The sequence below is a fragment of the Schistocerca gregaria genome, chromosome 9, assembly GCF_023897955.1.
Source record: "Schistocerca gregaria isolate iqSchGreg1 chromosome 9, iqSchGreg1.2, whole genome shotgun sequence".
NCBI lineage: Eukaryota > Metazoa > Arthropoda > Insecta > Orthoptera > Acrididae > Schistocerca > Schistocerca gregaria.
The window spans coordinates 130,211,606-130,224,771 of record NC_064928.1 but is presented as its reverse complement, the minus strand read 5'-3'; the positions used below and the strand labels follow the sequence as shown (position 1 = coordinate 130,224,771).

Genomic DNA, 13,166 nt, shown 5'->3' with positions numbered 1-13,166 from the left:
TGGGACAAGTGAGAAACACGTGAGCCGGTCGCGCGATCCCCTGACGGCTGAAACGACAGTTTCCGCTTCTCTCCTGAACGTGCTGACTTCAAGCGCCGGCCGTTGCCACTGCTGCTTTGTCCACTGTTTGTCAGTGTGTAATTCTTCTAAACTAAACTACGTTTTTCATTTATTTTCTTATTTCTACTTCCCTTCACATTGCTTTCACTAATTTATTTACCTATCTGAAGTACCACTCAACAGAACATAGGTGGTGGCCACCTTGATGTGACCGTGTATATTGAAAATTAGAAAGAGACATAATCGGTGTAATAATTGGTGACCTTTCAGAAAATAATAATAATATCCTCAGAGTTTACAGGTAACGTATTTGTGTACTAATAAAGCTCTGAAAAATTCCGCACGTTTTGGCCTTCAATTATTCAGCTATATGAAAAAATGTAAACAGTTACAATCTACAGTGTATACACACTTCATTCAACGTGTAAACGTCACTACAGATATTCGGTTTTAGGTTATGAAATGTTCGCCATGCATGCCATCATTGGCTATTATGTGGCACAGGTGAGAAGCAAAATTCTACATGACCTGGTGAAGTTCAGAACATGGATGATGGCATCCTCAACAGCTTTTTTCTTCGCAATGGTTTTGAGGCTATTGCTGTACACCTTGTATTTAATATAGCCCTACAAAAAGGAGTCGCATGTGTTCAGATCTGGAGTATATGGCGGCCAATAGAGGCCCACGCCAGTGGCCTCTGGGCTATCCAAGAGCCAGATTGCGGTCCCCAAAGTGCTCCTCCAGGACATCAAACAGTCTCCTGCTTCGATGGAGTCGAACTCCATCTTGCATGACCAACATCTTGACAAATTCAGGATCACATTAAAGAATGGGGATTGAGAAAAAGAGCACCAATAATTCTACATCTAGATCTACATTTATACTCCGCAAGACACCCAACGGTGTGTGGCGGAGGGCACTTTACGTGCCACTGTCATTACCTCCCTTTTCCGTTCCAGTCGCGTATGGTTCGCGGGAAGAACGACTATCTGAAAGCCTCCGTGCGCGCTCGAATCTCTCTAATTTTACATTCGTGATCTCCTCGGGAGGTATAAGTAGGGGGAAGCAATATATTCGATACTCATCCAGAAACGCACACTCTCGAAACCTGGCGAGCAAGCTACACCGCGATGCAGAGCGCCTCTCTTGCAGAGTCTGCCACTTGAGTTTGCTAAACATCTCCGTAACGCTATCACGGTTACCAAATAACCCTGTGACAAAACGCGCCGCTCTTCTTTTGATTTCCTCTGTCAACCCGATCTGATACAGATCCCACACTGATGAGCAATAGTCAAGTATAGGTCGAACGAGTGTTTTGTAAGCCACCTCCTTTGTTGATGGACTACATTTTCTAAGGACTCTCCCAATGAATCTCAACCTGGTACCCGCCTAACCAACAATTAATTTAATATGATCATTCTACTTCAAATCGTTCCGCACGCATACTCCCAGATATTTTACAGAAGTAACTGCTACCAGTGTTTATCAATAAAGGATCCTTCTTTCTATGTATTCGCAATACATTACATTTGTCTATGTTAAGGGTCAGTTGACACTCCCTGCACCAAGTGCCTATCCGCTGCAGATCTTCCTGCATTTCGCTACAATTTTCTAATTCTGCAACTTCTCTTAATACTACAGCATCATTCGCGAAAAGCCGCATGGAACTTCCGACACTATCTACTAGGTCATATATATATATATTGTGAAAAGCAATGGTCCCATTACACTCCCCTGTGGCACGCCAGAGGTTACTTTAACGTCTGTAGACGTCTCTCCATTGATGACAACATGCTGTGTTCTGTTTGCTAAAAAGTCTTCAATCCAGCCACACAGCTGGTCTGATATTCCGTAGGCTCCTACTTTGTTTATCAGGCGACAGTGCGGAGCTGTATCGAACGCCTTCCGGAAGTCAAGGAAAATAGCACCTACCTGGGAGCCTGTATCTAATATTTTCTGGGCCTCATGAACAAATAAAGCGAGTTGGGTGTCACACGATCGCTGTTTCCGGAATCCATGTTGATTCCTACAGAGTAGATTCTGGGTTTCCAAAAACGACATGATACTCTAGCAAAAAACATGTTCTAAATTTCTACAACAGATCTACTTCAGAGATATAGGTCTATAGTTTTGCACATCTGCTCGACGACCCTTCTTGAAGACTGGGACTACCTGTGCTCTTTTCCAATCATTTGGAACCTTCCGTTCCTCTAGAGACTTGCGGTACACGGTTGTTAGAAGGGGGGCAAGTTCTTTCGCGTACTCTTTGTAGGATCGAACTGGTATCGCGTCAGGTCCAGTGGACTTTCCTCTGTTGAGTGATTCCAGTTGCTTTTCTATTCCTTTGACACTTATTTCGATATCAGTCATTTTTTCGTTTGTGCGAGGATTTAGAGAAGGAACTGCAGTGCGGTCTTCCTCTGTGAAACAGCTTTGGAAAAAGATGTTTAGTATTTCAGCTTTACGTGTGTCATCCTATGTTTCAATGCCATCATCATCCCGGAGTGTCTGGATATGCGGTTTCGAGGCACTTACTGATTTAACGTAAGACCAGAACTTCCTAGGATTTTCTGTCAAGTCGGTACATAGAATTTTACTTTCGAATTCACTGAACGCTTCACGCATAGCCCTCCTTACGCTAACTTTGACATCGTTTAGGTTCTATTTGTCTGAGAAGTTTTGGCTGCGTTTAAACTTGAAGTGAAGCTCTCTTTGCTTCCGCAGTAGTTTCTGTGACGGGAGATTGCACACCACTCTGTCACCCGTTAAGGGTGAAGAGACTTTCGTGAAATGCGGATTCTCAGTCCCCCAAATGTGCTTATTTTGCTTATTTATGAACCCATCCAAATGAAAGTGGACTTTGTCACTAATCCAAACCATATTACACATGCTAATTCCTATCATTCCCCGCAGTCGACTGTGCAGTTTGAACATCGTAACTCAAACCGTTCAGAAGTTATGACGATTTTGTTTCATATAGTTCAATAATTGTCTCTGTGTAATGGGTCAGTTCCTTATCAGGTATCAAAATTATGTATAGATCGGAGACTTACTTAAACGTGTTCAGAAATGTTAAATTTAGCACCTCACAAAACGAAAGAACACAGCATCTTATGACTACAGTATCAGTGGATCACATGTGAAAGCGATCAACTTACTGAAGTACCAGACTGCAAGAGATTTTAGGGATATTAAACGGAATGATCACATTGGTTCACTTGTATATAAAGGAGGAGGCGTACTTCAGTTCACTGATAGATTACTAGCGAAAACCAATCGGTCTATAAATAACTTGTGCGAGCCATCCTATAATATTGCTCAACTGTGTGGGACCCATATGATATAGGACTAACAAGGGACATTGAAGGTTGTTTGTTGTTGTGGTCTTCAGTCCTGAGACTGGTTTGATGCAGCTATCCATGCTACTGTATCCTGTGCAAGCTTCTTCATCTCCCAGTACCTACTGCAACCTACATCCTTCTGAAGCTGCTTAGTGTATTCATCTCTTGGTCTCACTCTACGATTTTTACCCTCCACGCTGCCCTCCAATACTAAATCGGTGATCCCTCGATGTCTCAGAATATGTCCTAACTTCTTCTAGTAAAGTTGTGCCACAAGGTCCTCCACAATTCTATTCAATACCTCCTCATTAGTTATGTGATTACCCATCTAATCTTCAGCATTCTTCAGTAGCACCAAATTTCGAAATCTTCTATTCTCTTTTTGTCTAAACTATTTATCGTCCACATTTCACTTCCATACATGGCTACACTCCATACAAGTACTTTGAGAAACGAGTTCCTGACATTTAAATCTATACTCGATGTTAACAAATTTTTCTTCTTCAGAAACGCTTTCCTTGCCATTGTCAGTCTACATTTTATATCCTCTCTACATCGATGATCATCAGTTATTTTGCTCCCCAAATAGGAAAACTCCTTTACTACTTTAAGTGCCTCATTTCCTAATCTAATTCCCTCAGCAACACCCGACTTAATTCGACTACATTCCATTACCCTCATTTTGCTTTTTTTGATGTTCATGTGTAGATACCCTCCTTTCAAAACATTGTCCATTCCGTTCAACTGCTCTTCCAAGTCCTTTGCTGTCTCTGACAGAATTACAATGTCATCGGCGAACCTCAAAGTTTTTATTTCTTCTCCATGGATTTTAATACCTACTCCGAACTTTTCTTTTGTTTCCTTTATTGCTTGCTCAATATACAGACATACAATATACAGATTGAAGGTATACAATGAAAATCAACACTAATGATCACAAGTTTGTTTCAGCTGTGTTACTCTGACATGGAGATGCTAAAAAAAACCTGAAATGGTGGCCGTTTGAAGATAAATGCAAACTATCCTACGGTAGCCAACTTACAAATATTCAAGAACTAACTTTATGCCTTGAGTCTGGGAATAAGCTACAGCCCCCTACATATTATTCCCTAAGGGGGACTAATTGCAGAGTACACAGAGTCGTTTAAGCAATTATTCTCGCTGCTGGAATTCGAGAGAACACTAATAAACGTAGGGAGTATCGTGTGCCATGCACTTTGGAGTAGGTTATACAGCATGGACTACATGTAGCTGCAGATTTTCTGTAGTGTAGTACAAGCAAATGGTGTAGTTTTATTCATTCTCCACGTTGGCAGGCCTTTTCCACAAAGCCATTGCGCACAGTGGTGTGGCTGTGGCGGACGGTGTGTGCTCCGACCGCATGCGGGACCGATCCTTCACACTGGGTGCCCACCTAGGACTGAAGACGGACGACTCCCAGCAGCTGGTGGACTTTCTGAGGAAACAACCGGCGCAGATGCTCGTCGAGAACACCATGTTCGGCCGCACTGAAGAGGTACGTGTTGCACTGGCCGCGCAGTGGTTTCTCCAGAGCTGCAGGTTTCGTGCCGTTGCATGGGAGGTATCTGTTGTTGCAGGACAAGGCCCGCAGCGTGCTGTTCCCATTTGTGGGCACGGTGGAGCCAGCTGACGCCGAGGGCGGGGCGTTCTTCCCGAGGGACCCTGCGCAGCTTCTGCGCTCTGGGGACTTCCGGCACGTGCCACTGATCACTGGTGTCTGCACTAATGAGGGAAGCGTCTTTGCCTCAGGTCAGTAATCGGAGAGGTCGCCCCAGCCCCTTTCCCCCCTCCCCGCCCCTGGCAGCTGCTGCTCTTCAGTCAGACTGAGGGCCACTGTGCTTGAGTAAAACAACCACGGTCGATGCTGTTACAATTCAGTTCTCATTGTGGAAGGGTGCTGCTACTATTTTCTTTAAAATCCATCTTTTATTCTACATGTTTGAAAGTTTTATAATGTGTAGATACATGCCTTAGGAACAATATTTTCATTTCTCCACATAATTTCCATCCCTCTCAACTGCCTTACGCCATCTTGGAACCAGCGTCTGTATACCCGCATGCCGGCCGGAGTGGCCGAGCGGTTCTAGGCGCTACAGTCTGGAACCGCGCGACCACCATGGTCGCAGGTTCGAATCCTGCCTCGGGCATGGATGTGTGTGAAGTCCTTAGGTAAGTTAGGTTTAACCCTAGGACGCCTAAGGGGGGGGAGGGGGGGTTCGTTGAACCCACAATTTTTTTATGTCCCCTGCTTTTGCCCAAGTAACTTTCATACTACATATTCCCTTTGAGTTATTGTTTGCTGGCTATTTTATGAAACGTTAGTGTCAATATATTTTATAGAAAATTCCTGCTTTGAAAGAAAAAATAAATAAACTTATTGTGGGTCCAACAAATCCCCCCCCCCCCCCTTATGCATCCATGCTATAGAAAATTTCCCTTAGTAGGATTTCGTATTTCTCATCTCTACAACAATGCAAGTTAGTTTCTTGTTGGTTGGTATTCTTGATATTCACAACAATTAGAGGAAGTGATTGTTGATGTCAGTCAGCTGTTATTTATCTTGTAAACTAGCAGAGAGTTAGTGCAGTTCCCAATACGTAGGCCTCCAGTAACTTTAGTGTCCTACACAGCAAAAACGAATCCAAGTAAAAACTTACTGATGTTTGACAACAGTGCACCAAGATATAGGCACTGTTGGAAGAGTGGAGAATAAAACCGAAATAAATGCATATTACAATTCCACTAAAGGTGGAATTGATACCGTCGATCAAATGGCACGTATGTACACCTGCAAGAGAGGAACAAAGAGATGGCCTCTATCTGTATTTTACTCTCTCATCGACATTTGTGCTATCAATGCAACCACCATATACATCCAGCAACATCGAAGATGGAATGAAAAGAAACACAACAAACGGAAACTTTATCTTCTGCAAGCTGGAATGGAACTAGTGAAATTGCAGGTAGAAGAAAGAAGTGCCAATGCAAGAGGGTTATCTAACCAAATTGTTCAATCAATGGAGACTATTCTACAAAAGAAAATCAGAGAAGTGACAACAGAAGCACGGCAACCTCCCGCAGGGAAAGGTCGGTGCCATATTTATGTAACAAAAGCTAAAACAAACAAGCAGAAGTACAACAATCTAAGTAAACCAAAACAGTATTGTGGACAGTTTCATAAACATGTGTGTGACACACATTCAGAAAAATTGTGAAGTGTGTCTCTTGCCTTGCAGTTAAGGACTCAGAGTAGTCTATTGTACACTCCTGGAAATTGAAATAAGAACACCGTGAATTCATTGTCCCAGGAAGGGGAAACTTTATTGACACATTCCTGGGGTCAGATACATCACATGATCACACTGACAGAACCACAGGCACATAGACACAGGCAACAGAGCATGCACAATGTCGGCACTAGTACAGTGTATATCCACCTTTCGCAGCAATGCAGGCTGCTATTCTCCCATGGAGACGATCGTAGAGATACTGGATGTAGTCCTGTGGAACGGCTTGCCATGCCATTTCCACCTGGCTCCTCAGTTGGACCAGCGTTCGTGCTGGACGTGCACACCGCGTGAGACGACGCATCATCCAGTCCCAAACATGCTCAATGGGGGACAGATCCGGAGATCTTGCTGGCCAGGGTAGTTGACTTACACCTTCTAGAGCACGTTGGGTGGCACAGGATACATGCGGACGTGCATTGTCCTGTTGGAACAGCAAGTTCCCTTGCCGGTCTAGAAATGGTAGAACGATGGGTTCGATGACGGTTTGGATGTACCGTGCACTATTCAAGGTCCCCTCGACGATCACCAGAGGTGTACGGCCAGTGTAGGAGATCGCTCCCCACACCATGATGGTGGGTGTTGGCCCTGTGTGCCTCGGTTGTATGCAGTCCTGATTGTGGCGCTCACCTGCACGGCGCCAAACACGCATACGACCATCATTGGCACCAAGGCAGAAGCGACTCTCATCGCTGAAGACGACACGTCTCCATTCGTCCCTCCATTCACGCCTGTCGCGACACCACTGGAGGCGGGCTGCACGATGTTGGGGCGTGAGCGGAAGACGGCCTAACGGTGTGCGGGACCGTAGCCCAGCTTCACGGAGACGGTTGCGAATGGTCCTCGCCGATACCCCAGGAGCAACAGTGTCCCTAATTTGCTGGGAAGTGGCGGTGCGGTCCCCTACGGCACTGCGTAGGATCCTACGGTCTTGGCGTGCATCCGTGCGTCGCTGCGGTCCGGTCCCAGGTCGACGGGCACGTGCACCTTCCGCCGACCACTGGCGACAACATCGATGTACTGTGGAGACCTCACGCCCCACGTGTTGAGCAATTCGGCGGTACGTCCATCCGGCCTCCCGCATGCCCACTATACGCCCTCGCTCAAAGTCCGTCAACTGCACATACGGTTCACGTCCACGCTATCGCGGCATGCTACCAGTGTTAAAGACTGCGATGGAGCTCCGTATGCCACGGCAAACTGGCTGACACTGACGGCGGCGGTGCACAAATGCTGCGCAGCTAGCGCCATTCGACGGCCAACATCGCGGTTCCTGGTGTGTCCGCTGTGCTGTGCGTGTGATCATTGCTTGTACAGCCCTCTCGCAGTGTCCGGAGCAAGTATGGTGGGTCTGACACACCGGTGTCAATGTGTTCTTTTTTCCATTTCCAGGAGTGTATATGCACCATACAGATATGCTGTCTGAGTCGTTTAGCAATTTGTTTGGATTATCTGATGGCTTTATAAGACGATAAATGACAGAATCATCTGTATTTTGTATTGCAATATTTCAATTTTTCTCACTCAGTCCAATATTTATAACAATGAACAACATGTATAAACCGATGCCTTACTTAAAATACATAATTATACGTAATTTTTCGTCAGTAAACTTATTTAATACCTGTGGGCTCGCCGACCCCCCGCCCCCCCCCCTCACCCTCCCCCTTAGGCATCCAAGTTAGAAAAAAGGCTTGGGCGTCCTAGGGTTAAGTAGTTCTAAGTTCTAGGGGACTGATGAACTCAGAAGTTAAGTTACATAGTGCTCACAGCCAATTGAACCATTTTTTTGTATATCCTCATATTAAAATTCTGGAGCAACCTGTTGGATCCACTGTTTGGCAGCGTGCACAAGGGAGTCATCATCTTCAAACCTTGTTCCACGAAGAGAGTCTTTCAGTTTCCAAAAGAGATGATGGTCACATGGAACCAGGTCAGGACTGTAAGGCGGATGTTTCAATGTTGTCCATCCGAGTTTTGTGATCGCTTCCATGGTTTTTTGACTGACATGTGGCCGTGCATTGTCGTGCAACAGCAAAACATTCTGCTTTTGCCGACTCAGTCGAAGTTCCTTCAGTGTCGTCACATATGCATCAGAATTTACGGTGGTTCCACTTGGCATGATGTCCACAAGCAAGAGTCCTTCGGAGTCGAAAAACACCGTAGCCATAACTTTTCCAGCAGAAGGCGTGGTTTTGCATTTTTTTCTTGGGTGAATTTGCATGATGCCACTCCACTGATTGCCTCTTCGTCTCTGATGAAAAATGATGGAACCATTATTCATCACCTGTCACAATTCTTCCAAGAAATGCATCTCCGCCATTCTCGTACTGTTCCAAAAGTTCCCTGAATACCGTTTTTCTAATTTCTTTGTGAGCCACTGTCAACATCCTGGGAAACCACCTGGCTCAAATATTTTTTAAAGCCAACACTTTCAGTATTCTGCAAAGATTTCCTTTCCCTACCCCAACGTAGCGTGACAATTCGTTCACTGTGAGGCGTCTGTCAGCAATCACCAATTCGTTAACTCTCTGCACATTGTCTGGAGTGTGTGCAGTACGAGGCCTGCCGCTGCGAGGACAATCCTCAATATTGTCCTGCCAGCTATCATCACGTAACCTGTTTGCCCTGACTAACTGTACTGCGATCGACAGCAGCATGTCCCTACACCTTTTTCAACCTCTTGTGGATGCTTCCCACTGTCTCGTTTTCACAGCACAGGAATTCTATGACAGCACGTTGCTTCTGACGAACGTCAAGTGTAGCAGCCATCTTGAAGACATGCTGTGACGGCGCCACTCACGGGAACAGGTTGAACTAAGTTTGAAAACAAGCGGAAAGGATGTATCTACACACTGTATAACTTTCACTAATGCAGAATGAAAACTGTATTTTTACAAAAATGGTGTGCATTTCTTTTGGAGTGACCCTCATTACTGTAAGCGTGCTTCTGTTGCATTAATTTGATCTTGTGAGGCTATATCTGTTACATTTAGGGAACTGGCGTTGGAATTTTGACTGCAGTACTATTTTACTACGACCAACGAACATTTCGTGTAAGGACCACGAAGATGAGATAGAAGAAATCAGGGCTTGTACAAAGTCATGTAGGTAGTCGTTTTTCCGTCGTTATGTTTGTAAGTAGAACAAGAAAGTACATGACTAGTATTGGTACAAGATACCCATCACCATACACCATACAATGGCCTGTGGAGCACACATGTAGATGTGCATGGATTAAGATGTAAACATGGGGAAAATTTTAATTTGTGCATCGAAACCAAGGTCCTGCTTCCAAGGACCAAGCATAAGAAATAGGTTCTCATACATGTGATTGGCTCCAAGAACTTTTAAGAGTTAGAAATCCTTTAGTTGCCATGGAATTCGATAGACAGAATAAAAATAAGCACATCTGTATTTTGGGTTCCTAAACCTAAGGACTTACTTTTGTCTCCTTACGTTAAATAAAAGAATGCAAGGAGAGTGATTTCCACCACCTCAAGACGCTATCAAATCCTTCCAAAACCACATTTTTGATGTACAAGCGTCACATCGGCAGGAATATTTTGAGAACTGGTGCAAACGAACGCAAAAACTTATAGACTCTAAACGTAAATACTTACAGGAACGCCGCGGGGGGTAGCCGCGTGGTCTAGGGCGCCTCCCCTCGTCGGAGGTTCGAGTCCAACCTCGGGCATGGGTGTGAGTGTGTGTGTGTGTGTGTTGTCCTTAGCGTAAATTAGTTTGAGTTAGGTTAAGCAGTGTGTAATCTTAGTGACCGATGACCTCAGCAGTAAAATCATAAAAACTTAAAATGCACGTGGCACAGTCAAAGTGAACACAGTTCTTTCCGGAACACTGTAACTACAATGTCGCCCGTCCATAGCTGTGTTGTCATAATTACGCGTTGCATTTCTTTTGGCGGTATTACACAGTCCAACTTCTCTTTCTTATTGAGACGCTTTTATATTCCACTACAGGAAGAAGCAGAAACGTATCTCATCGTTGAACAGTTTCGTTCACACAGAGATTGTTTCACGACACAACTCAGTCAGCACAATTTCAATTTCCTCCTTGTTTCTCGCTACAAAAATGAGTGCAACGCATATCCTGCTCACACTGTTCGACACTCATAATTCATATTCTGATCACTCTCGCTTTGCTTGCACAGTATCTCAGTATACATTTAACTTCACAAAGTCATTGCAATCAAAATGAATGCAACAAATGGTAAACAACGAATCAAAATATTTTACATATTCAATAGACAAGAAAACCTATCTACTTATATCCAAAAGGGAAATAATATCAGCTGTATATTATTATTTTCAACAAATAATTCCTCATTACATTATAGAACAAAATAAATATCTTGTTATATCACCAGAAATTGATGTACAACTGCGAAAAAATAAAGAAAGGAAGAAAGAAAACAGAAAAACATCCTCTTATCTAGCTCGCAACTATCAATGTCTTCATAATGTGGAATAAGAATACCACGATTTTTTTTTTGCACTATACGAAATTTGTATGTTTTTCGTCTGATGTGTGGTCTACATTGTAGGAGCCCTTCCGGCTATCGCTCCTCCTCTAATGGAGCATATCTGGAGTTATGTGCCTTGCATCAATTAATTTTCGTCCTCCACGCTCCAGTCTCGCAGAACACAGCTTCGTTGAAGGCTATCTGATCGCAACAATCAGTTGTTTCACTTTGTCTGTGCTACTTTTTTCGTCCACTCATCTGCCGCAATAACAGTACGACTAGCCTTACATTGCTGCACGCTTCAGTAAAAGAGAATGTTGTGTACATAGTTCCGCGTAGTAAGCGTGTACGCAACTTCCCCACTAGAGCATGCCCCGCTAAGCACAACAGCACAGGCGCAGCGCTCGTCCGTCTCCGCACTACGAGATGGCGCTGTCTTAGAGACGGACCAAATTCTGCTTCCGCCGATCCGCGTATTAATATGTCACGCAGACAATGAGATTGCTGCTAACGTAGAACCTTTTCTCCTCTCCGATCACACTCGCGCTGTGATACCTGAACGCTTGAGGTATTGTAACGAGATTACAGACCTCCGATTAGTCAGTCTGCATTAGTCTGCATTTGTATGTACCAGTCTATAGTCAAGTTTCAGTCTGCACCTAATAAGATTATCAAACTCCTGTACATAGCCATGAAGACAAATGTATAGACACTTTCGTCAAGTATCAGAGATATGTGAGAATAAGATTAACGTACCAAGACCAAAGGAACTTCAGATTGTCAATTGTAAATAGCATCCAGAACCAAGTTAATTTATTTCTATGCTTGTTATTATTTTAATAAATGTGTTTGAAAATTAATCAAGTTCTGTTTAAAGTTGGTCACTGTAAAAGATCATTCTTTTAATTATAACTTTGAAGGTTATTAGTTTGATTAACTTAAGTCCTTAGTATAATGAAATTAAGGTTGATGTTGAAATCAATCCATCTGCTACTGTAATCGTGCAAGTGGCATTTCTATCGTCCGACCTAACGGCAGAAGATAAACACGCCACGATAAGACCACGAGACATATTGCTGACACTGACTTCGGTAGAGCAAGTCAAATAATCTGATGGTGTGTGTACCGAAGGTCTCACAGTACTCACACCACAGAGAACGAATCGACGGATATGAAGCGACAGCAATGCCACAGTTCTGAGACTCATCTTATTCGCGGAACTACAATGGGAATGGAGAAAGCCCACTAGCACTGATGCAACAGTGGCCCCTTGGTTAGTGCGGTATGCAACGCGCAACATTGCACTCGTGCTTGCTCCGTCTGTAGCGCAGTGTCTCAAGTGCGTGAGCCTCAAACTGAGAGAAGGCAAAACCAAACACATGGCAAATACTACCCTCTCAATGGCACTACCGAAGCGCAAGTCGCTCTGAGGAGTACACTGAGAGAGCGATGTTGCGAAAGCAGTGTCTCAACTGCGACAGTGTATCACGAACTGGGCTCCCTGGTTAGTAATGTCGATTGCAAAGTTAAAAAATATATCGGCTCAACCACTTGTTTATAGTGTAAAACACTAATATTGACGCGTTTCGTACGTCAGGCTGCCATCATCAGAATAATAAAAAGTAAACGAACCTGTCAAAATTCGCTAAAATGGAACATGCACCAGGCCCAATAAAATTGATAATAAAATTAAAACATCGTGGCTACTTCCCTTGTTGCAGCCGTGTCTACCAACGTACATCTCCACATAGTCGTTAAAATACTAAAAACGATGTCGCCTATGGCGTTCAACATCTAACCACATGGCTCTATCACCTATAGTCGTAAACCGCCCGTGCGTGTTCGTTGATACCACACACCACGTAGCCAAACACGACACTGAAACGCGAATGAGCTCAAGCACAAGTAAACAAGGAAGTCACAGAGATGTCTATACAAACAGATACATGTTCCAAGGACCTCATGAACTGCTGG

General features: G+C 44.1%; 1 protein-coding gene across 1 annotated transcript in view; it reads left to right on the top strand.

Moving 5' to 3' along the window:
- The window catches only part of LOC126292206 (esterase FE4-like), a 93,675-nt gene that overhangs the window by 37,795 nt on the left and 42,714 nt on the right, over positions 1–13,166 (top strand). Inside the window, exons 5-6 of the mRNA XM_049986058.1 lie at positions 4,718–4,917; positions 5,000–5,171. Coding sequence (XP_049842015.1) covers positions 4,718–4,917; positions 5,000–5,171 — 372 coding nt within the window. The remainder of the gene's footprint in view (positions 1–4,717; positions 4,918–4,999; positions 5,172–13,166) is intronic.